A 26,522-nucleotide genomic window follows, 5' to 3' on the forward strand; every position below is an offset into this window, starting at 1 on the left:
TGAACTTTTCTTGTAGCCTTACTTTGGCCGATCAAGCAACATTACAGCGGTGGGTGGAAAAGTGTGAATATGGATTAAACATTGAAACCCTGTTGCAGCAGGATTATTTTGCAGCAACAACGCTGGTCAAATGAAGATCCTGCATCTGTATAGTCACATTAGAGGATGTGGGTTACAAAGGCAGGCCGTTAGGAAACGACACTGCTTAGATCAGGCAGATGTGTAGGATCCATTTGTCTGTCTTGCTCTCTGTGAGAATACTAACTGTCAGTCACTTTGAAATGCAAAAAGGCTGGTCCCTTCCGCTAGATGACACTTTCCTAGTTTCAAAGAGAGATATTGTGGCTAGTTATGATTGATATACTACTTATATAATCCAAATTATATAATTATTACACAAATTATAAATCGATTTTCATTGACTTATCTGAGACCGTACTGTGGATGTGAATCAAGTAACTAGTAACAGAATAAATACTGCTAAGAGTATAACAATACCAATGGAGAAAAGAATGGTGTGTTAGCATGCTTTTTATTAGACTATTTCAGTTTATCTATATTTATTTTTGCACAAATCATTTCAGAAAATGAATAACATTCTTGCAAAATATTAGTATAAATACAAATTTGCTCAAATATTGTGTCCATTTTCCTAAATTGTGATTTTCTCTTTTCAAAAGAAATTTGATAAATGTTTAAAATAATACATCATTTCAATATTCCAGCATTTTACTGTGTAAATTTGTGTCTGTGAACAGTACCACTCCATAATTAATACATTTGCAGAGCAAAATATACATTTTACAGAAAACTGACACAAAGTCAAATCTTCAGACTGAACTTCAATTGAAAGAACAACAACCTGTAAACTTGTGACTTTTAGCTGGCAACATAAACAACAACGTTTGCGTTGTTAACGACATTCCTGCCTTACAACCAGTAGATATTGCCTTTCCTCCAGCCACTACACAGCCACCACTAATGATCGTGTAATGATCTGTCTGAAATGTTTACGGTTTGTTTTAAAAACCTGTGAATCTGAGAGCAGTCATATTTAGGATTTCAGGATGACCTCCAACTGGGGCGGGTATGCATGGGCTCCTCTACGCTTCATTATCCGAGAAAGAACCTTAAACTAAGCGGCCTGTAAAAGCAGCCGGCAGATCCTGTGTGTCTCAGAGCCGGCTATTGTGTGCTGTAATTACGCATCTAATTACATGCCAGTGCTGGAGAACTGTAGGACTGTTTCTGTTGGTGGCAGTGTTTGTTGGACCTAAGCGTACTCATTTTCTAGGAGAGTTTTAGGAGTGATTGGGCACATCAGTACCTTGAGAGAGAGAAGCAGAGGAAGATGCAGAGAGAGGCTGATGATGCAGAGCGAGACAATGTTATTTGCACGCGAGAATGTTAGATTCGTCCACCAACTTATAATTGAAGTTGGTAGTTACTAATGGTTTCAGATCCGAGGCAAGAGAAATTGTCTGCCGTGTTTTGTGTTTTGGTAAGGTCTCAGAGTGATGTCAAGCACCCAAGAAGCCTCAACTAATCCCCCAACAGATATGAATGACTTTGCCTCTGGGTATCTTACGAAAGGAAATGTTGCTTACTGTTCAGCCACCGAGTTCCAATTTAGGCTCTTATCAGCGCCCAAATCTGCCATTTTCAACCCATACATGGGTACGAGTGTAAAGACCTACAACAGTCTACATCTTGATTTGTGCTTACTCATGTCTGATCCATGGACCAGGTGATGCCAGACTTTTGCACCAGGTGAGCCTGGAGCAGGAACATTCTACCGACCAAACAGTCTTATTCATATAGATCTTGTTAAAGGCCCAGCGCAGTCAAAAACTTGATTTCCTGTGTTTTATATATATAAAGTGATGCTCTGGAATGTTAGTATGATTTTAGCTGAGTTTGGAAGTGGCCCTCACGACCCAAAACGGGTCCCTATTTTTTGTGTACATTTTTGTGTACATTTCGTATGCTACGTTACGTCCTACAAAAAAAAAGTATATACACTGCTCAAAAAAATAAAGGGAACACTTAAACAACACAATGTAACTCCAAGTCAATCACACTTCTGTGAAATCAAACTGTCCACTTAGGAAGCAACACTGATTGACAATAAATTTCACATGCTGTTGTGCAAATGGAATAGACAACAGGTGGAAATTATAGGCAATTAGCAAGACACCCCCAATAAAGGAGTGGTTCTGCAGGTGTGGACCCAGACCACTTCTCAGTTCCTATGCTTCCTGGCTGATGTTTTGGTCACTTTTGAATGCTGGCGGTGCTTTCACTCTAGTGGTAGCATGAGACGGAGTCTACAACCCACACAAGTGGCTCAGGTAGTGCAGCTCATCCAGGATGGCACATCAATGCGAGCTCTGGCAAGAAGGTTTGCTGTGTCTGTCATCGTAGTGTCCAGAGCATGGAGGCGCTACCAGGAGACAGGCCAGTACATCAGGAGACGTGGAGGAGGCCGTAGGAGGGCAACAACCCAGCAGCAGGACCGCTACCTCCGCCTTTGTGCAAGGAGGAGCAGAAGAAGCACTGCCAGAGCCCTGCAAAATGACCTCCAGCAGGCCACAAATGTGCATGTGTCTGCTCAAACGGTCAGAAACAGACTCCATGAGGGTGGTATGAGGGCCCGACGTCCACAGGTGGGGGTTGTACTTACAGCCCAACACCGTGCAGGACGTTTGACATTTGCCAGAGAACACCAAGATTGGCAAATTCGCCACTGGCGCCCTGTGCTCTTCACAGATGAAAGCAGGTTCACACTGAGCACATGTGACAGACGTGACGGAGTCTGGAGACGCCGTGGAGAACGTTCTGCTGCCTGCAACATCCTCCAGCATGACCGGTTTGGCGGTGGGTCAGTCATGGTGTGGGGTGGCATTTCTTTGGGGGGCCGCACAGCCCTCCATGTGCTCGCCAGAGGTAGCCTGACTGCCATTAGGTACCGAGATGAGATCCTCAGACCCCTTGTGAGACCATATGCTGCTGCGGTTGGCCCTGGGTTCCTCCTAATGCAAGACAATGCTAGACCTCATGTGGCTGGAGTGTGTCAGCAGTTCCTGCAAGAGGAAGGCATTGATGCTATGGACTGGCCCGCCCGTTCCCCAGACCTGAATCCAATTGAGCACATCTGGGACATCATGTCTCGCTCCATCCACCAACGCCACGTTGCACCACAGACTGTCCAGGAGTTGGCGGATGCTTTAGTCCAGGTCTGGGAGGAGATCCCACAGGAGACCATCCGCCACCTCATCAGGAGCATGCCCAAGCGTTGTAGGGAGGTCATACAGGCACGTGGAGGCCACACACACTACTGAGCCTCATTTTGACTTGTTTTAAGGACATTACATCAAAGTTGGATCAGGCTGTAGTATGGTTTTCCACTTTAATTTTGAGTGTGACTCCAAATCCAGACCTCCATGGGTTGATAAATTGGATTTCCATTGATTATTTTTGTGTGATTTTGTTGTCAGCACATTCAACTATGTAAAGAAAAAAGATTTTAATAAGATTATTTATTTCATTCAGATCTAGGATGTGTTGTTCAAGTGTTCCCTTTATTTTTTTGAGCAGTATATATATTTGGTATTATATGTTATGAATCCAATTCGTACAATATGTTAAGAATTTTTGTGCTTAAGATCCCGGACTGCATCTTTAATTAATCATCAATTAACGATCACTAATTCATCTAGATAATTCCAGCTGAAACTTTGCTGTAAATTGACGTGTTTTGAACATCTGTACAGTGAAAAAAACGTCTGACCTTTCCTTCACTCCTTGTCTGGCTTTAAAACTGGAGAAAATTAGGTGTTATAATATTGAGGGTGTTTTTAGCAACCCTTGAACATACCCACACTCCCGCTAGTACACACTAGATTACTGACACTTGAGCGAACAGTGTGTGCACTGTTCTGACGCTTCATCAGTCATTAGGTTGTGAGGGAGGCGGGCGACGCCTACGTCATTGCCGCCCTCCACCATGTGTTAATGCAGGGTAATTATAGCCTGAAACAATGAATTATTGAATCATCAAAGGCTTATAGGCCGAGCAAAAGTAAATCCCCTTCAATAGCTGGGCTTGACCACACTCCCTCGCTCCATGGAGAGTATATTCACTGTGTGTGTGTGTGTGTGTGTGTGTGTGTGTGTGTGTGTGTGTGTGTGTGTGTGTGTGTGTGTGTGTGTGTGTGTGTGTGTGTGTGGTGTGTGTGCGTGTGTGTGTGTGTGTGTGTACCAATCTACACAGTAAGCCAAGCAAGGCTGTTAGGCTACGATCTTGTAAACCCTCTTTTCTTTCGTTTCCCTACCTCTTTCCTCCCACATCACTGAATCCTTACTGAACCCCAAAACTAGCGAGACAAAAACAGAGGAAAATATGAGCAAGAAGATAGATAGATCTTGGTAAGCGGTCACATGGATGTAGTGAAACTATGAAGGGGAAAAAACTGTCAACAAAATTGAGTTTGGCTCTGTGGCACCCAGTCTCAGGGTGGATTCAGGAAGACCTCGCATCTAAAGAGACAGACATTATTTTAATGCATTCACACTAAATGAATAATGCCAGTCTGGCTAATGCTGGTCCTCAATTGTGGTCAAATCAGGAGAAGTCTTGATCTACTATCGTCAGTCATTTTATGATAAACCCGAGCATTGATTTATGCAAGAGGCTGGCTTTGATTACACGCTAACTAACATGCAGTCATCCCCAGACCTTTGTTATTGTGGAGATGGGCAGCAAACACACCCCCTTGTGTGTTGTCTTAATCCGACATGATGACACTTGTAGAAATAGCTTTCATGGAAATTCAGATGTATTAGACAGACTTAAAATCCTACTAGAGAAAACTTACTGGACACAAACTGGTTCAATCAATGCTGTTTTCAAAATATTTCAACAAAGAAATGTACATGATGACAATATATCATCGACAATATACCAAATGTTACCGTCGCCATTTTTCAACCACAATGCAAAACATGCCTAAGGGTTTTGTAGGCTTCCTTTTTTGCTGTAGACATGCTAAAGTTACAGTACCCGCTCATTGCATACTATATACCTATCCATAGGAGATGCCAGCTAATCAGAGGCACACGAGAGAGAGAGAGAGAGAGAGAGAGAGAGAGAGAAAGAAAGAGAGAGAGAGAAAGAGAGAGAGAGAGAGAGAGAGAGAGAGAGAGAGAGAGAAAGAGAGAGAGAGAAAGAGAGAGAAAGAGAGAGAAAGAGAGAGAGAGAGAGAGAGAGAGAGAGAGAGAGAGAGAGAGAGAGAGAGAGAGAGAGAGAGAGAGAGAGAGAGAGAGAGAAAGAGAGAGAAAGAGAGAAAGAGAGAAAGAGAGAGAGAGAGAAGAGAGAGAGAGAGAGAGAGAGAGAGAGAGAGAGAGAGAGAGAGAGAGAGAGAGAGAGAGAGAGAGTAAGAAAAAAAAGAGAAACTCTGAGAGTCTGTCTTGCTCATGGTGGTTAGTTGATGTCCAGGCCCAGGTGACCCCTGGTCGTGTGATTGGTGTTCTGGTGTCAGTCACATCAGATGCTGTGACAGAGACAACTCACTTAAAGCCCCTCTCTGTCAGGCCTGGGGGGTTCTGCTCGGCTGCTCTGCCTGTCTGCTTGCCTCTCTTTGCTGCCTGCCTGCGCAGGCTACAACAGACAGACAAACACGCTGCTGCCTTAATGAAAGCCAGACCTTCCTCAGGGAGGCAAACATTGCTTTACACAAAATACTTTAGTGCAAAAAATGTTTATTATCCTTCCAGAGACTTTCACACTAAGAAAATAATAAAATGAGTTTGGGGAATGTTCCTGCAGGCCTTACGCACTCACTCCATAGAGACACCTTCCATTAAATAACGCAGAGATTTTCATCTTCTCCAATTTTCTGACCCCCTCGGCCCCCTCCTTTTCCTCAATCCATCCACCCCTCCACTCATCTGTCCATCCACTTGGGTGGCGGACACCCCATGGTCTCAGCCGGCCGCTGTGTCAGAGGGGAGGGCCTGTCTTTCAGTGTCAGGATACAGCCATGTTGGGGATCCGTTGATCCACACTGAGGCCCATACACAGTGCTGCAGAGCCCCAGGCCTCCCAGCCCAGGCCCATGGTGGGCCGCTGCCCCCTGCCTGTCTTTATTATCACAGGTGGGCCGTCGGTCGCCACCACCCTGCCCATTCTCTGTTCAGCTCAGGAGGGGCGGTCAATAGGTCTCGGGCCAAATACATATGTCTGGACAAGGGGGTTAGGCCCAAATACATAGCCTGTTGGAAGGGGATAGGGCCCCAATGTTGCCTATTGAAGGGGTGGTGATGGTGGTGAAGGAGGGTGAGGAGTCAAGTCGTGGAGGATCAAAGATAAATTCCCCAGATGGACGTGTGGGGAAAGGACAGACAATTAGCGATCTGTGGAGAGTGATGAAAGGGTGAGGCTGTCACTCAGCAAGCTGGCAGCTTCTCACCATTTCTCAGCAGGCTGCTGGACAGGCAGGAGGGGCCTCAGGAGATCTGCTGATTTTGGCACAAAATGCCCCTCGTTGTTTCTCCCTCCATTTTCCACAGATGGACTGTCTGAAAAGTCTGCCAAAAGTCTGTAGATGGCAGTGTACACAGTCAATGAAGGAAGACCCATTCTTAATGCATTTACTTAAAAACTCTAATTTGACATGGGTGTTAATTTAACAAACTATGTGTGAAAAGAACAGAAGAGGATGATAACAAAAAGAGGGGATAAAACAAAACCCTCCTTCCCCGTACCAATAGAGATGAAGAGGAATAACCTGCAGATACACTTTGATACTTTGAAACAAGGGGAGTAAATTCCTCTTGAGTGAGGGAGAGGAGGAGGAGGAGAGGAGACACAAACCTCAAGTGGGTGGCCAGGAAACGGGGCCAGAGGCTTCAATGGTGGAGCGGGTGAAACCAGCCAACACACACCAGGCCCATCACACACACACACACACACACACACACACACACACACACACACACACACACACACACACACACACACACACACACACACACACACACACACACACACACACACACACACACACACACACACACACACACACACACACACCAACCGCTAACTCAGATTGGAGAGGATCCCCACAGAGACCTGGTGCATTAGGAGCTCAGCGCCTCAGGAAATAATAATGAATATGGAATTATATTTGTGCAAATACAGCCAGATGTAAAGGTGGGGAAAACGAGGAGCAGATGTTGATTACGGGGGCAAAACAATGGGTCTGAACTCTGAGGACTTGGAGGATCGAGCGTGCCCTCCAAACGTGTGAAATCCAATCCACCTCAGCCTATAATCATATATATCGCCTCTCGTAATTAGGGAGGTATGGAGCAGAGTTCTGCAGCTGCTGGGGAAGTTTTAGGAGCTGGCTAGACACAACACCCGCCAATTAGACATAGGTTTCAGACAGAGAGGAAACCACACGTCTGTCACACAACTATACATATGTATACATATATATGTAGGGTCTACTATACTGTGCCTTCTCAATACATACTAAAAATACAAAGACAAACAATATCATAGGAATTGAAAATGTATATAATGTACCGGTATATAATATAATATACAGCATCTTCACATTTGCACTATTATAACTTTTAACTTATGCATGTCTATTTGTTAAATCAAATACTATTTTCCCACTTAAGAACGTAGCTACATATTTTGAAGAGTTTATCTATAGTGGAAGGGCTCGATTAAAACAATTTAACTGTGAAAAATGTCTTACATTAGAGTAAATATATTATAGTAAATATTATATTATTGTATAATAATATGATATTAAATATGCAGGCTCCCCAGCCATCTCATACAACTCAAGTTAGTTCTCAAAAGGCACATTCTGAGAGTAGCCGATATAGGAGTACATTATGAACGCGCTGTTTGGCCTGTGGCAGCCACCGTAGTTCCTTATTCCAAGATGGCGCTCCCGATCAGGGGTAATGTGAAATATCTCCTTCAATTCATTCAAAAGCGTCGTTCTCCAAAAAGACTACTCTACGCTGGACAATGTGCGGACGGAAAGGTAGTGGGTTTCAAATGCACATTTACTGTATATTCATTGGTTATTGTACACCTTGTATATAGCCTCGTTATTTTTTTGTGTTACTATTTCCTTTTCCAAAATGTTGTTATTTTTTAACTCTGCATTGTTGGAAAATGGCTCGTAAGTAAACATTTCACAAAGGTCCACTACACCTTTTGTATTCGTCGCATGTGACAAATGAAATTTGATTTGATATTATGCTTAGACCAGGAGAGAACAGTAGGACGCTGTTTTTGACAGTTCAAGTTCATGAAACAGTGCTAGCTGATGCAAGGCTTCCTGACATTATCTTGTTGGGAAAATGCATGGTTTATAAACGAAAACGATGTAGTTAATGTATTCAACCCCCCCCCCCCCCCTTAGGCTGTATTAATAATTCAATGTTAGTGCTATAATAATGATGATGATTTGGATAGTTTGTTTATTAGTTCTATAATCGCAGCTAGTAGTTGCCTACTATTATTTGCCTAGTGGTAAAGCATTGAGATTATGAGCAATGTGGCTGTGTAGAATTATCCTGCGATTTGTCATATTTGATACAAAGGTGCTTCACCACACGCCATTCATCCCGACCTGCTTCAATCTACTTTTTAATCCATCACTCTTCAATTTCCTCAATCTAATTATTTGTTATATTTCTTGTCTGTATCATGTAATTCAGCTGTTAGCTGCGAATGTGTACAATATCAAATAAACCTAACTACTAAAAACCTTTCACTTAAATAGGCAATTCATTTAGTAGTATTTGCTAGAATGGTGGTCACCAACCCTGGTCATGCAGGCTTTTGTTCTAACTCCCCACTAATGAACTCAATCAGCAAGCCCTCATCTGTATTAGTACTGGGCTGGAACAAAAGCCTGCACACTGAGTAGGCTATTGAGTAAGGCCTTGTGTGAAATGCTCAGCAGTTGATATAGCCTAGTGCTTTAGACTGCTGTTTCATGAGGAAATGTGTCCTCAAATCTAGAGGTCTATAATTATTACATATTTGATCTCCTTAAAATGCGTAATTTATTCTAGGATGGTTTGCTATTTTGAGCTTGCGCTGCACCCTTGACTTGCCATGACACGAGCCCCCTTGGATAAATTCATAGACTGTTAAATCCAACAACAATCCGCTAACAATAGTTTGAGCGTTTTGGCACAGTAAGGATGCTAATTATTGTGTTACGACCGAGTTGTTTTATTTTTTTAAACTGATGTACGAGCTGTGGGGCCTTAATGACTGGCCAGTGGTGCTGAGGAACGGAATGCGCGCTCACCGCCGCTGCGTCTGTGTTTTGTTAAGGCGAAGACTCTCGAGATTTTGGAGAGGTGTGTGCGCGCGGAGGCGGAAGGCTAGATGGAAGTGGAGGAACCGAAAGCATCATCACAGCAGTGCTTCGTTACCTGAAATAACATCAGAAATGAAGTGTTGGTTTTCATTTGTTTAAATCATCTCCAAACGTCGACGGCAGCGCGCAAATCCGGACACAATGCTCCGAGGTGTGATGTGCGTCAAGACATTGACCTCGAAAAAGTGTGTTAAATCACTGAACCTCTGCAGACCAATAGAGATTAACTATAAACTGTCACTGATCTAGAGCAGACCATGACGTTTGACTTGGCCTTTTATAAATCTGAGACTATTTAACACATTTTGTAGCCATATTTTCTTAGTAACCTATCCACACATACAATTTATAGTGAGATAGTTTAACTCTTATGCTTATACAGCTCCGTCAGTCTACAAAGTCGTGGAAAATTATGGATCCTTTAAATACTAAGGTCGTCCTCATCTGTGAGGTTAATGTTAAAAGGCAGTGTACTGGGTCTGGATTCAATCCGTATTGTTGAAGTATAGGTGAAGATCTGTATTATAGCTCGATTGACATTTAAAGGCAATGTTCCCGCATTCACGGAGACTGCATCCATGGTAAACGGTGCATCTGTCAACTCGTTTGGAAATTACCTTTAAAGTAAATAGTTAAATGTATCAACACATTTTCTTTAAATCTGCAATATTTTGTACACCAGCTGAAAATACAATATTTTTGGTTATTGAAAGGATATTTCACAGCAGTTTAGATGGTAGAATAATTCTCTATAATTGCTTGTTTTGTCACATAAAGTGAAATAAGGCGAACTATTCAAATTTTAGCAACCAGGAAATGGCGGAGCGATTTCTGGATATTGCACCTTTTTTGAAGTATTTTGCAGCATGAGATTGTGGGCAGTTGATGCACTTGAATGTACAGCTGGCCAGAGAAGGCCATAATGGTGTATCTATTACGCTAGGGTGTGGTGTAGGCAGAACTGATATTACATCAGTTGTTAGGGGCAGAGAGCGAGTAACCTGAGTGCAGACTTGTGGCAGCAGCTTTGGGCAGCCATGATTCCTCCTAGCACTGTGTAACATGGTATTCCCTCCCTTCCTCTCTGTCCGCTCCTTAACTCATCTGTGCTCCTAATGGCTGATATCAGTCATCTCAACCCCACGCTCCAGGAAGAAGGAAGTGACTTCTAATTCGCCTCTGCTCTGCTCAGTTCCAAGTTCACTCACTGTGGTGTCAGCTAAAACCATTAGAACAGCTCCCTAGCCCCACACAACAGGGAAAGGGGAACAGGGAAACATCATGGACTTCAAGTTGAGTACATTCATTAATTGCTCTATTTATTTGAAACTGTCAGAAAAGCCCACTAATTCTCACCAGTCTCCTCCATACAGGATAATTAGGTGTGTCAAAGGCCTGCTAGGCCCACCAATGCTTTGCAAATCAGCCATTTGTCCAAACTCCCCTGAATGTCAGCATATTTTTTTCAACGTACCTAAACTGAATTACAGAATAAGTCTGTCTCTATGTCTATGTTAATACCCAGGGAGCCTTAAAAGCTTTCCAATCCCATGTCTTAATCTGTGGAGACCCAGACGTTGGACAGAAGGTCTGATGGTTTTTAATTAAAATGTATCTGGAATCGTGCTTTTGGGCCGCGCTCAAGTCAACAGACGCTGCGTGTGCCTGTGTTTCCTGGCAGAGGTTGGCCCTGGCCTCAGTGTTACCATCATTATAGATTGAATCATTTATGAAGTGTCTCCAGGTTATTTTTGCTGTGCTTATGGTATTATTATTTCCAGTCTGTGGAGTAAAATTAAACCACTCCATCATTAACTCATTCAGCCATCTTTTTATAGGCAAATTTAAAACACTCATTACTTAATGCAAAGGCCTATTAATGGTATCAAATGCTGTTGACAAGGACCTAATTTATCCAATGTCTTGATTTGTCCATGGTGAGCTGTATCGGCTTGGCTAGGCCAGGGCTTTATTGGCTAGGCATTAAGCTAGGTCTGATATCCGACTGTAGCCATAGCTCTGTATTGGGGTAGTCCTGGGCTGTGCTGCCTCCTGGTTATTTTTGGAGTGCTGTCGGTCTCTGTCTGCGGGGAGCACTGTTTTTGAAGGGTCTCCAGTCCCATTAATCAGCCGGGGGACCCCATGGTGTGAGCAGGCCCTGTTCCCTGTCCCGCCTCACTGACACATTCTGTTCCTCTCTCCCTTCTCCTCCCTGCTTTCTGCACAGTATGAAGCACAGAGGAACCTCATCAATCTCACCTGTCCCACACGTCAACCACAGATTTAATCAAACGCTCCGTTTGGGCACCCCACTCCTCCATCCATACCCCTCACAACCCCTTTTTAGAGAACAAATAATCTCTCTCTTTCACCCAGACCTACCTTCTTTCCCTCTCTGGCTTCTACGTTGCTCTCCTTCGCTTTGCGTTCTCTCGTTTTTTTAATATCTTCCGTCTCGCTTTCATTCTACCCTTGTGTTTTCTCTGTGATCATTCACACTTTGTGATCTGATACAGGCTATACACACACACTGCCCTATCACCCTCTAAAAGTGAGGGCGTACATTAAACACCATTTCCTGCTCAATAGCTCACTGAAGTGGGGCTCTGTTGGTCGCCTGCCTTAACAGGTCCCGATGCGAGAGTGGGATGGAGAGAAAGAGGGATGATGGAGAGGGGGGAGACGAAGGAGGTGGTGGTGGGAGCGGCAGGACCGAGGCCTGTTTTAGAGGTTGGTTCAGCATGGTTTCTGTGTTTAATGGGATGCCTGGGGTGAGGGGGAACACTGGACCCTGTGTGTCTGTCTCAGTGGGAGACCGAGGGGGACTAAGGCAAACGGACACAAGAACCAGAGAGCATCTAATCCCCACCGCTTAGGCCCAGCTCGATCCTTCCCATGCTGTGACGGATCTGGTCCCACGGAGGGGCTGACGGTACCCTGTGGAGGTGGCCGGTGCCCCCGGTGGAGACTTTGAGAAGTGTTGAAATTGGCATGGTGGAGTTGTGGCCACTGCAGGGGCCGGTCATCTGGAAGCCCTGTGAGGGGGATGTCAGTGAGCCACTCTCATATGATGTGTGAGGAGAAAAGTCCGGAAGAAAATCACTTTCCCAGCCTCTTACCCAATGGCAATCAAGCTACTCCAGTGATTTATGGTGTTGGCTGGCTGGACACAGACTTAGACAGGCTGCAAGTCAGCAGCCAGTCAACTCAACTGAGATTGGAAGTCTAGCCTAGATGAGATAGCTCAAGCGACGTAGGCCTACACAACATGCTTGGACGACTGTCAGGAAAGCAGACTCTTCTTTTTGTGGTAACTCGGAGGACTTCCCTTTGGAATGCCTTTGAGAGCACAATCCTTCATTCAATTAAAAATGATTTCTCTCTCTCTCGTTGTAAAGCAATATATTTGTCATCTTTTACACATTCCAGTGGAAAGATGTCACAGCACTGTACTTTGCACACAATTAATAAGGATTTCTGGCATTCCTCTTTGCACATGTGCTGTGATCCACATGTGGTCTGGGGGAAACTAGGAGGAGAATTTGGGAAAGAGAGGAGAGTTGTGCTGTTCCATTGAATTTAGGCTGCAGGTCTTCTCTGGTTAAATAAGTCATAAAGAAAACAGTTTTTCTAATTAACTGAATCTTTTCCAAAACTTCCATCAACGATTGTTGATGTTTTTCTGCTTAATAGAAGCCGTGCGTTGCATTTCTGTAATGTCATTAGTGTGGTTTTGATGTCAGATCTGATTCACTTTTTCCATCTGTGATGAGTTCTGTCATATTCCTTCTGCACCCACACACACACAACCTCCATCCCTCCCTCAGTTTCTTTCCATCATTCTCTTACACACTCACACGTGTTATACGAACACGCATCCCGGAAAGTGTCTGTGATTGTGACATGGCCTGAAAGTATACGTAACCCTTCTAGCTGTTGGCGTTATTCACACTCAGTGTGTAATGTATTCACCATATGCTAGATGTGGATGAAGAAACCTCTCGTCACCTAGGCTACGCTGTGGTAGGACAGCATCGCACCCCTCATAGTAAAATATGAGTAGAGGTTACCGATGCTGCTACGTGTCATCAACAGGCTCACAACGGGTGGGAGAGGGGGCGAGACGCGCAGAGAGGGGCGAGACGCGCAGAGAGGGGGCGAGACGCGCAGAGAGGGGGCGAGACGGGTTGAGGGGGTTTGGTTACGAATGGGAGAGCTATTCTGCATCGGTGACCATTCACCAAGCATCAGGTCATTTCAGTTCCTCAAAGAACAGCCGCTTTCATGTTCAATATTTGCCTTAATTATCCCGATATTGTCACGTTGTCAACATTTTAGCATACTTTCCTACGTATCTTAATGTATTTCCTCAACTGTAGTCGCACATGTTAAAGAAAGTTTTAGAATTTTCTCTGACCAAATGCTAAACTGAGCAGAGATGTCAGGCAGGCGTCTGTGATGTGTGAGCCTGATTACCCAGTGGCTAGTTAGCAGTTAGCGTTGACTCTGTTAGTCTGCGATTGTCTCAAATAACACCATTACCATGTCTGCATGGCTAATAGCCTCCCCCAGGGTGAGAGTAGGGGAGGGGGGGGATGCATTTGGCATGTCAACGCGAGGTGAGAACACATGAGCCATATTCAGGCCGTCCACACCCAAATCACTCCTGACACCTCTGAAGGGGCCCTCAGCATCAATGGCTCTCTGCTACAATTACCCCCTCAGTAATAATGACATAAGCACCCAGTTCCTTCCTGCCGGCGCTGAGTGCTTGCCCCGTACTGACCTGGAATCTGATCCCAGAGGGCTGGTCTCAGAGCAGTTATCTGATCCCCTAGGCCGAACAGACAGAGACGACAAACAGGATGGGACTGGTCTAGGAACTGCTGTTATCTTATCCCAGAGGCCGTGGAAGGCTGTCTGTCCCTCACAGAAACTGATTGGGATTCAGACTACTGTTGCTGTTTGCTGAACGTACACCATCCTTTGAGTGTTTTGGTTTTCTGATTAGTTATGATAAGACAAAATACTGTACAATTACCTGCACAATATTTGCGTAAGTTCCTAAAGATTTGTCAAGATAAAGAATTTCAAAGATTGCAGGTCAAGTTACACAGCAAGGGATTTCAACCCAATTTTGTTGTTTGCAAGGTATCCAGAATTGATTTTATGACACCTGTTTTCGCTTGTGGTGTGAAGGGTAGTGCAGCGATAAAATGTCAAGCACTGTGTATAACCAAAGCTCAGACACGCATAGCAGAGTGAGCAGACAGTCCCTCCTAACATACTAAAACAAATTGTTTACGCTTTTCTGCTGAACAGCAGTGCTGTATAATATATTTAGCCAAGAAACCCCTCAAGTCATAAGTGAAGTTCCAGGTCCCCTTCCATGCCACCTCAGTACCGCAATATGTGGTGCAGGCCGGGCACAATGTCATATCTAGTAGGAATGGACCAAGGCCAGAACCTAGCAGACTTTATCGAGGCCATGGATCAATGGAGTAAGTCAAAGCCAGACCTGAGCATGCCAGAACCCAGCAGAACCAGAAACACTATTTACCCACAGATCCGAAAGGGAAGAGTGATCTTAAAATAATGCCTTTGTTTCTGATACTCAAGATCGCCATAAACCAAAGTGTATGACCCCTCTCTCTCTCGCTCTCCCAAATTTGATTTGTGCTCTGACTATATACCTACACTAAATAGGAGGAGCCTTTTTAAATTATTTGTATTGATTTGACAGCCTGCCCTGCTTTCATTGGCAGTTTGTAGTTGTTCATGCTCTGGCCTCATTGGCTCATTTCGTTGGCTGTTCTGTTCTCCCACTGACTGTGCTAGCTATGGAGATAATTCAGCATCTCAATAACAGCTCATCAATGAAAATCAAATCTTTCTTCCCCCCCAGGAGCCTCCAGGTGGGCGTGTGTTCTCAGGAATCCAGCCCACGGGTGTGCCCCACCTGGGAAACTACCTTGGGGCTCTGGAGAGCTGGGTGTCCCTGCAGAACCAGTACCCCTCAGTGCTCTACAGCATAGTGGACCTGCACTCCATCACCCAGCCCCAGGACCAAGCCCTGCTGCGGGTTAACATATTGGACATGGCTGCCAGCCTGCTGGCCTGTGGCATCAACCCAGAGACATCTATCCTCTTCCAACAGTCACAGGTTAGTCAGACACGCACACACACAGACCACCATACACCCACAATTGGTAGTGTTCACCCCCCCCCCCCCCCCCAAACACACACACACACACTGCTCTATTATGAGTTTGAACCTACAGTACCAGTCAAAAGTTTTGACACACCTACTCATTCCAGGGTTTTTCTTTATTTTTACTATTTTCTACATTGTAGAAAAATAGTGAAGACATCAAAACTATGAAATAACACACATGGAATCATGTAGTAACCAAAAAAGTGTTAAACAAATCAAAATATATGATATATTTGAGATTCTTTAAAGTAGCCACCCTTTGACAGCTTTGCACACCCTCGGCATTCTCTCAACCAGCTTCATGAGGTAGTCACCTGGAATGCATTTCAATTAACAGGTGTGCCTTGTCAACCTCTCTCGGGGAGGTGGGACGAAATCGTCCCACACTATTCAACAGCCAGTGACAAATCAGAGCGCCAAATTTAAAACCACAAAATGTCATAATTCAAAGTTCTCAAACATAGGACTATTTTACACCATTTTATAGATACACTTCTCCTGAATCGAACCACGTTGTCCAATTTCCAAAAGGCTTTACAGCAAAAGCAAAACATTAGATTATGTTAGGAGAGTACATAGACACAAATAATCACACAGCCATTTTCGAAGCAAGCATATATGCCACATAAACCCAAACCACAGCTAAATGCAGCACTAACCTTTGATCTTCATCAGATGACACTCCTAGGACATTATGTTATACATACATGCATGTTTTGTTCAATCAAGCTCATATTTATATCAAAAACTAGCTTTTTTACATTAGCATGTGATGTTCAGAACTAGCATACCCATCGAAAGCTTCCGGTGAATTTACTAAATTACTCATGATAAACGTTCACAAAATACATAACAATTATTTTAAGAATTATAGATACAGAACTCCTTTATGCAATCGCTATGTCCGATTTTAAAATAGCTTTTCGGCGAAAGCACATTTTGCAATATTCTGAGTACATAGCTCGGCCATCACGGCTAGCTATTTTGACATCCGTCAACTTCGGGGTCACCTAAACTCAGAATTACTATTAGAAAAATTGGATTACCTTTGCTGTTCTTCGTCAGAATGCACTCCCAGGACTTCTACTTCAACAACAATTGTTGTTTTGGTTCCAAATAATCCATAGTTATATCGAAATACTGCCGTTTTGTTCATGCGTTCAGGTAACTATCCAAACGGTGACGCGCGAGCGCATTTCGTGACAAAAAACTTCAAAATATTCAATTACCGTACTTAGAAGCATGTCAAACGCTGTTTAAAATACATTTTTATGCTACTTTTCTCGTAAAATAGTGATAATATTCCAACCGGGCAACGTTGTATTCATTCAAAGGCTGAAAGAAAAAAATGGAGAAGTCTCGTGAACGCGCATCTCAGTCTCACTGTCCCCAGGCTGACCACTCACAAACAGAGCTGTTTTGTACTTTGCCCAAAGACAGCAGACACCCCATTCCACTTTCTGGTGGCTTTAGAGAGCCAATGGAAGCCTTAGAAAGTGTCACGTTACAGCACAGATGCTGTATTTTCGATAGACATGCAACAGAAGGACAACAAATTGTCAGACAGGGCACTTCCTGTATTGGATCTTCTCAGGTTTTGGCCTGCCATATGAGTTCTGTTATACTCACAGACACCATTCAAACAGTTTTAGAAATGTTAGTGTTTTCTATCCAAATCTACTAATTATATGCATATTCTAGTTTCTGGGCAGGAGTAGTAACCAGATTAAATCGGGTATGTTTTTTTTTATCCGGCCGTGAAAATACTGCCCCCTATACCACAAAAGTTTAAGTTTTTTTTTTTGAATTTCTTTCCTCAATGCTTTTGAGCCAGTCAGTTGTGTTGTGACAAGGTAGGGGTGGTATACCAAAGAAAGCCCTTTTTGGTAAAAGACCAAGTCCATATTATGGCAAGAACAGCTCAAATAAGCAAAGAGAAATGACAGTCCATCATTACTTTAAGACAAGAAGGTCAGTCAATCTGGACAATTTCAAGAACTTTGCAAGTCTTCAAGTGCAGTCGCAAAACCATCAAGCTCTATGATGAAACTGGCTCTCATGAGGACCGCCACAGGAAAGGAAGACCCAGAGTTACCTCTACTGCAGAGGATAAGCATGAATCAGGCCTTCATGGTCAAATTGCTGCAAAGAAACCACTCCTAAAGGACACTAATAAGAAGAGACTTGCTTGGGCCAAGAAACACGAGCACTGCACATTAGACCGGTGGAAATCTGTCCTTTGGTCTGATGAGTCCAAATTTTTGATTTTTGGTTCCAACCGCTGTGTCTTTGTGAGATGCAGAGTAGATGAACGGATGATCTCCGCATGTGTGGTAACCACATGAAGCATGGAGGAGGTGGTGTGGGGGTGCTTTGCTGGTGACACTGTCAGTGATTTATTTAGAATTCAAGGTACACTTAACTAGCATGTCTACCACAGTATTCTGCAGTGATATGCCATCCCATCTGGTTTGGCTTAGTGGGAATATCATTTGTTTTTCAACAGGACAATGACCCAACACACTTCCAGGCTGTATAAGGGCTATTTGACCAAGAAGGAGAGTGATGGAGTGCTGCCTCAGATGACCTGGCCTCCACAATCATCTGACCTCAACCCTATTGAGATGAGTTGGACCTTAGAGTGAAGGACAAGCACCAACATGTGCTCAGCATATGTGGGAAGTCCTTCAAGACTGTTGGAAAAGCATTCCAGGTGAAGCTGGTTGAGAGAATGCCAAGAGTGTGCAAAGGGTGGCTATTTGAAGAATCACAAATATAAAATATATTTTGATTTAACACTTTTGGTTACTACATGATTCCATATGTGTTCATAGTTTTGATGTCTTCACTATTATTCTACAATGTAGAAAATAGTAAAAATACAGAAAAACCCTTGAATGAGTAGTTGTGTCCAAACTTTTGACTGGTACTCTACATTCTTATGTGGTTTACAAACCGGTAGAAAAGCTGAGAGTGTTTTTGTGACTTGGCTGCCTGAGCAGGCTGCCTTGGATCTGTTTCCCAGCATGTCAACAAGAGACAGCTGGAGCAGTGGCCATATTGGAATGTATGTTTTATCATGGCAAACTCAATGTTTACCTAATGCAGCAGCTTTAAAACGCTTATTCTATCACTCCGATCCTTATCTTTGTGTGCTCTGCAAATTCACAGGGATTAGGAAAACACATATTCACAGAACACCATTTACTTCAGAGGAAACCACATGAAGGGGGGATAATGATAAATTAACCATATGTACCACTTCAACAGATCAGTTTCAGGGAGGTGTTAGGAATAGAAGTGAATCATGAGACATTTTATTTTCCCTGGACACCTAAATTGTGTGTTTGTGTGTCTATCTCTGGAAATGCCATGTCTGTTTTGATAGTGTGATCATCTGTGATTTTCCCCCCCCCCCCCCCCACACACACACACACACACACACACACAGCCCTATTTTTATTCCCGTTTAGCTTCATGCCACATATCTTGGCAGTGAAGGGGACCTCCCATCGAACACATGAGCTGGAGTCTGTTCCACATGTACAAATACCACTACCGCCCAAAGAAAACACTTGACTTCATTGAAAAAGTGGTTACAAGCCGAAATCAATAGTGTCTTAAGGGAAGGGCCCTCATCTTGAAAATGGAAAAGTGTGTGCGCGTGAAAGAAAGATCATAGTAAAGTTAGACCATTTCTTACTGGAATAACAGCAGCAGATCGACAAAGCTGTGAGTTTTATAGGAATGTCTTGGCTCCCACCCGCTAATGAAATGAAAGAGCTGTTGATCTACTGTGTAATTACTAAATCAGTCGTCCTATAATGACAGTCCATAACATTAATAGTAGCGTCTTTGTTTCAGTTACTACGAAAAAAGATCACATTCAATATGAATGCAGTTGTTGTTCATTATGAACCTTCTAAAAAGTATTTTATTGAAACTAGAGCCATGTCAGTGTGTCCCTCACTCTGCTGTCATCAACCTCTTATCTCACCTTCATCGTCTGGCTGGAATTCTCTGCTTACATGCATTCAGTGTAAAGTCCTGGTTTAGTTCTGTGCTGTCCTAAATTTAAATCAGACTCTTTAGAATCTGTTTTAAATGGAGAGGGATGGCAGCCACTTTGCCAGTGCCCATAAACTTTAATTCTCTGAAGCAGAATTTTTTTCACACCAATGAGAGTTGTTGGCCAGGCCCATTGATTTTAGAGGGGCCCATGTCAGAAAGGGAGAAGCATCGGATGGTTGTAGCCTTATGCAGAGAGGGAGTGGTTAAACCAACCCTGCTAATGCATAGGTTATTGGAGTTATTTAATGGCTCTAATGCCTTGATACCGATGTATAATGGAGTATGGCGATTGGCTATGGCCTCTAGGGCAAAAGAGCACCTGCTAAGGCGTGCAGACTCAGAGAGGGGGGGTGGGGGGAATCCAGTGTACTTCCTATCTCTGCCACATGGTGGGGCTAGGCGTCACCCCCACCTGTCCCCAGAGAATCTGAAAGGTTGTTTTTTTTGTTGCAGAATGTTTTGTAGTGGTGGAGAAGTAGCCTGGCTGACTTGACCCATGGGGTCAACCAGACTAGTGGAGAAGAGACTTTGATTTTCATTTTACAGGTAGGCTTCGTCTAACCCCTTACACTTGGCGTATAAGGATCAATTGAAATATTTATTACAGAGGAAATATGGAAGCATATGCATAACCATGGTAGCAATTAAAAGGGAACCGGTTGGAGATTATGGCAAAATGATTAGACTAAAGGTGAGGACACAGCAGTTCACCTGACAAGACTGAATCCAAACATTACACTTGGTTTTATGTGCATTTTACATTTACTGTACTTTTCACCTCATTTTGTTGATAACACGATCTGAAAATTCTCTGGATACATTCAGTAACCTGATAAGAAATTCATTGGAAAGTTTTTGGCAGGTGCAATATAAGACAAAAAAAATATGGGTTTGAAAGAGAGGTCCAACTGGTGTTTTCCAAGTGGCCACACACACCTCTAAAGTGTGTACAGTTCGTTTCTATGTAATTTCAATGAGCTTTTATGACTCGAAGAAGTCTTCAACTATAAGATACTTTTTTGGAGCTCTCCTAACTGAACACAGCTCCGCATCCCCGTCTTTACACAATTGCGGTTTGTGCAACCCAAAAACGATCTGTTATATAACGCAATCTGGGTCAGGTGGGCATCATTTCAAAGCTTGTTCTATTGCCAACATGACTAGCTAAGTTCTAAAATACGATCTTAGTGTCAGGCTTTCGCAAGGCAATTCAGAGAAGCAGATGGTAATAGAATGGAGTCATGAGTCCATTCATAAGTGTGATCCATGGCAAATGTTCTTATTAAACAAGCTCATTCTGTTCAGGACAACCCAGGGTATAACAGCATGTCATCTTGTAACTGTACATCAAACATAGTGATCATTAATGGTGACACTGTATATTACATGCGTTTTATGATAGTGCACATTTGGACTCGCGGGTGTTTGGCTTGTATGACATCAAAGCGGTATTTATTATAATCCTCAACTTATCTTTCAAAATACATAGAGCCCTTGTAATTTACAGCATTTCCTTCACCCAGACTTAAGACAATGTTGCCAAATTAGCTGGAGGATGGGGGCAACTTCTTGATGTGTGCGGTACTCAAGTTCAGAACGGCTGTCAGTCAAAACCTATACGGAGCTGTGAAGCGCAGAGCCTGAGCTCTGACGTCATGTATAACATGTTACTGTACAGCCACTGGGCTCTGATGTCATGTATAACATGTTACTGTACAGCCACTGGGCTCTGATGTCATGTATAACGTGTTACTGTACAGCCACTGGGCTCTGATGTCATGTATAACATGTTACTGTACAGCCACTGGGCTCTGATGTCATGTATAACATGTTACTGTACAGCCACTGGGCTCTGATGTCATGTATAACATGTTACTGTACAGCCACTGGGCTCTGATGTCATGTATAACGTGTTACTGTACAGCCACTGGGCTCTGACGTCATGTATAGCGTGTTACTGTACAGCCACTGGGCTCTGACGTCATGTATAGCGTGTTACTGTACAGCCACTGGGCTCTGACGTCATGTATAGCGTGTTACTGTACAGCCACTGGGCTCTGACGTCATGTATAGCGTGTTACTGTACAGCCACTGGGCTCTGACGTCATGTATAGCGTGTTACTGTACAGCCACTGGGCTCTGACGTCATGTATAGCGTGTTACTGTACAGCCACTGGGCTCTGACGTCATGTATAGCGTGTTACTGTACAGCCACTGGGCTCTGACGTCATGTATAGCGTGTTACTGTACAGCCACTGGGCTCTGACGTCATGTATAGCGTGTTACTGTACAGCCACTGGGCTCTGACGTCATGTATAGCGTGTTACTGTACAGCCACTGGGCTCTGACGTCATGTATAGCGTGTTACTGTACAGCCACTGGGCTCTGACGTCATGTATAGCGTGTTACTGTACAGCCACTGGGCTCTGACGTCATGTATAGCGTGTTACTGTACAGCCACTGGGCTCTGACGTCATGTATAGCGTGTTACTGTACAGCCACTGGGCTCTGACGTCATGTATAGCGTGTTACTGTACAGCCACTGGGCTCTGACGTCATGTATAGCGTGTTACTGTACAGCCCCTGGGCTCTGACGTCATGTATAGCGTGTTACTGTACAGCCACTGGGCTCTGACGTCATGTATAGCGTGTTACTGTACAGCCACTGGGCTCTGACGTCATGTATAGCGTGTTACTGTACAGCCACTGGGCTCTGACGTCATGTATAGCGTGTTACTGTACAGCCACTGGGCTCTGACGTCATGTATAGCGTGTTACTGTACAGCCACTGGGCTCTGACGTCATGTATAGCGTGTTACTGTACAGCCACTGGGCTCTGACGTCATGTATAGCGTGTTACTGTACAGCCACTGGGCTCTGACGTCATGTATAGCGTGTTACTGTACAGCCACTGGGCTCTGACGTCATGTATAGCGTGTTACTGTACAGCCACTGGGCTCTGACGTCATGTATAGCGTGTTACTGTACAGCCACTGGGCTCTGACGTCATGTATAGCGTGTTACTGTACAGCCACTGGGCTCTGACGTCATGTATAGCGTGTTACTGTACAGCCACTGGGCTCTGACGTCATGTATAGCGTGTTACTGTACAGCCACTGCGTTCCATTTCCGGTGCTTATCTATGTCCAAATCTGTCATTTTTCAACCCGTATACGGGTACGATTGGAAAGGACTACAGACAAACAATATTTGGACTTCAATTATGTTGACTGACTGGTTGTGATGTCTCTCCCTCTCTTCCACAGGTCTCTGAACACGCTGAACTGTCCTGGATCCTAGGCTGTCTTACCAGTATGCCCCGACTCAGACACCTGCCTCAGTGGAAGGTACAGAACGGCTTGGGAATGCTGTGGGATTTGAAATAGTGGTAGAACCACTGAATGAGTTTACCCCAAATCATGAGTTTTTGTGTAAATGATGCATTGATTTCAATGGGAGAATTGTGCTGCGCTCAGTAAATGGGAGAATTATGCTGATAAGTACAATTATTTAGTCAAGTTACAAATGGTGGAAAGGTCAATGATTTTCTTCCGTCTTAATCCATTTTCTTTTCTCATTTTCAGCATCCTGACTTTTGTTTTAGTCCTGTTTGTTTCTCATACCTCACCTGCCAGATCTGTTTTAACGTTCTCATAATGACAGTGATTTCCCTGGCCACATGCAGTTTTACTAGGATGCCAGAGGGAAGGAAGGGACGGCCAGCAGTGTTCTGGTTCTACTCAGAAAACACCTTTTTGTTTACTCAACCGATGAGTTAATGTCAAACGTGGCAGAAAATGTCCCTTGAATTCAGCCATGTTGGGTTTGTGGGAGCACTCTTCACTCGTAAAGAGAAAATGCCTTCTTAAAAATAACACAACACGTTTTCCTTTTCTTGTTCTCTCTCTCTCTCCCTCTCTTCTCTCTCCAGATGAAGAGTAAACAGAAGAATGAGGGGAGTGTGGGGCTGTTCACGTACCCCGTCCTGCAGGCTGCAGATATTCTCCTCTACAAGTGCGATCAGTCTCTACAGTACCACATTGTGTCTGTGTTGCTGCTGCCTCAAATGAATAAAATATTTAAGACAACGTTTAGTAAGTTTGGGTTTTCTCCTATATGTTCTGACAGGTCCACTCACGTCCCAGTAGGAGAAGATCAGGTCCAACATCTGGAGCTGGCTCAGGACCTGGCCCGCATCTTCAACAACACCTACGGAGACTTCTTCCCTGAGCCACGTGCTCTGCTCAGTAAGTCAGCACACTGTATGATCATTGGTTATATTTGCAGGCAGAGTACTCTCAACGTTTCTCTCTGTTTCTCTCTCTGTTTCTCTCTCTCATACACGTCCAGATGCAAATATGTGCACACACAGAAAGACTGACAGAAAGACACATGGCCAGCATGTTCTACTGATGGAGACTCTGACAGAAAGACACATGGCCAGCATGTTCTACTGATGGAGACTCTGACAGAAAGACACATGGCCAGCATGTTCTACTGATGGAGACTCTGACAGAAAGACACATGGCCAGCATGTTCTACTGATGGAGACTCTGACAGAAAGACACATGGCCAGCATGTTCTACTGATGGAGACTCTGACAGAAAGACACATGGCCAGCATGTTCTACTGATGGAGACTCTGACAGAAAGACACATGGCCAGCATGTTCTACTGATGGAGACTCTGACAGAAAGACACATGGCCAGCATGTTCTACTGATGGAGACTCTGACAGAAAGACACATGGCCAGCATGTTCTACTGATGGAGACTGACAGAAAGACACATGGCCAGCATGTTCTACTGATGGAGACTGACAGAAAGACACATGGCCAGCATGTTCTCCATCATTATGGCCATCGTAAAAGCACAAGATGTAACAAACCATGCGTGTAATGGAGCTTTTATTAAAGGACTGTTCCAGTCATCTTATATCTGAGAACTAGAGTGATAATAGATTTATTTTTTTGGGGGTGGGGGTGCTGCTATGTCCTCAAGATGACTTGGTGTGTGTGTTGATGCTGTGTGTGTGTTGAGATGATGTGTGTGTGTGTGTGTATTACAGGGGTTGTCAGCAGTTTGACACCTGTCAATCATCAGCCTCGTCTTTGAAACCAAATCAGAGATGTCCTCTTAAGCTCTTAGTTTCAGGGTGATTTATCAGGATATGGACCCTCACACCCCCCATGCACCCTGACTTCTCTGCTCACAGCATACTGCCAGGACCTGGTTCTTATGGTGACATGATTCAAAAGAGATTCATTTGAAGCAAGGATATCATGCATACATCTACCTTAATAAGAGGCTATAGCCATATCGCTGCCTAACACAACCCAGCCTTAACAGACCTATTCTCTTTCATTCCAATCAGGCTCCACGCGGAAGGTGAAATCCCTCCGTGACCCCTCCTCCAAGATGTCCAAATCAGACCCCCAGAAGATGGCCACTGTCAACCTCACCGACTCTCCCGACGACATCGTCCTCAAGATCCGCCGCTCTGTCACAGACTTCACCTCTGAGGTGACCTTTGACCCTGAGGTTCGTCCGGGCGTGTCCAACCTGTTGCTGATTCATGCGGCAGTGGCGGGGTGCACAGTAGAGGAGGCGGTAGGGTGGGCCAAGGGGCTGGACACGGGAAAGTACAAACAGCTGGTAGCGGACGCCGTGGTGCAGCGGCTCACACCAATCAGGGAGGAGATTGAGAGGCTGAGGGGGGACAGGGGCCACCTGGAGAGGCTGCTGGCCCACGGAGCCCAGAGGGCCAGGGAGCTGGCTGCACCTGTACTCAAGGAGGTCCGCCACAGAGTAGGCTTCTGCTGAGGGGAAAAGGAGGGTCAAATTGCCTGTTCTATGGTTTGTCAATTAATGAATTTAATTTACTTCTGAATAATCCCAATCCAGAAAGGCGGGTTGGGACAGAGGGACAACGTGTGTGTGGTGTGGGGGGGGGGGGACTGGAAGATTGGCTATGGTGCTTGACTATGTGTTGTCATTTATGAGGCTCTGTACCTTGTTTCATATTGCTGATAATGCTTTTTTTTATTATTTAAAGAATAAATATGTACAGTATACTCTGGGTTTCTCAAGCTCTATCACACACAACACACACACCTTCCCTTCATGACAGTCTGTGGGTAGTGAGTAGGCTAATGCCCTGTCAATCGTAGGCATTCTGCCTGTTCAGTTGTGGGCTCTGGTCTACAGATGGAGATGGAACATGGAGAAGAGCTCAGCCTCACTGTGATACTTGGATAGACTAACCTGCGATCCGGACTGCTTAGGATAATATTTTTACCCTCTGTGGTTTATCCTGATATTTTCTCCCACAGTCCTGGTGATGAAACAGATCCCTCTGTGGGAGCTGGACTCAGAAAAATATGGCAGAAAATATAGCCTATTCATACTAGCCAATAATAGCCTACAATGACTAAGGAGTAGGCTACCAAATTCAATTTAATACATGCAATATATTTATATATTCAAGGATCTTTCAGTATAAAATGTATAATATATTTTACAAGATCATTTTAATGTAAATGTAATCTAGCATGAGTAGAAATTCAAATAAACCCATTTTTATTTTAATGTTTTTACGGAGGTGGTCAACTTGATTTTGTATTTTTAGTCTACCTCGGCTGAATCTCCTCTCGGATTTATATTCGATCCAGACGTCATCTGTGGCCGGAATATGTCCTGGTTTGTAGGCCTATCCGATAGTTGTGTTAAATGGAGTGTATGCCCAATTTGTCCATAGGAAAAGCTGTATTGTATCTTAATGGTATAGGCTAAAAACTCGTAGGAAAATAGCCTGA

General features: G+C 44.1%; 1 protein-coding gene across 2 annotated transcripts; it reads left to right on the forward strand.

Annotated features, from left to right (window-relative positions):
• Positions 1-7,928: 7,928 nt before the first annotated feature.
• Positions 7,929-25,781, forward strand: wars2 (tryptophanyl tRNA synthetase 2, mitochondrial). Of its 2 annotated transcripts, XM_014174060.3 has the most exons (7): positions 7,958-8,069; positions 12,055-12,155; positions 15,331-15,588; positions 22,977-23,057; positions 23,642-23,724; positions 23,839-23,957; positions 25,082-25,781. In XM_014174060.3, exons 1-7 carry the CDS (start codon positions 8,054-8,056, stop codon positions 25,528-25,530), a joined length of 1,107 nt encoding a protein of 368 aa, XP_014029535.3. In that variant the 5' UTR covers positions 7,958-8,053; the 3' UTR covers positions 25,531-25,781. The 2 variants fall into 2 exon arrangements, with proteins under 2 accessions (XP_014029536.1, XP_014029535.3); XM_014174061.3 differs by lacking the exon at positions 12,055-12,155 and having other exon boundaries at positions 7,929-8,069.
• Positions 25,782-26,522: the final 741 nt, after the last annotated feature.

The sequence above is a fragment of the Salmo salar genome, chromosome 25 (genome assembly GCF_965601325.2).
Source record: "Salmo salar chromosome 25, fSalSal1, whole genome shotgun sequence".
In the NCBI taxonomy this organism is placed as follows: domain Eukaryota; kingdom Metazoa; phylum Chordata; class Actinopteri; order Salmoniformes; family Salmonidae; genus Salmo; species Salmo salar.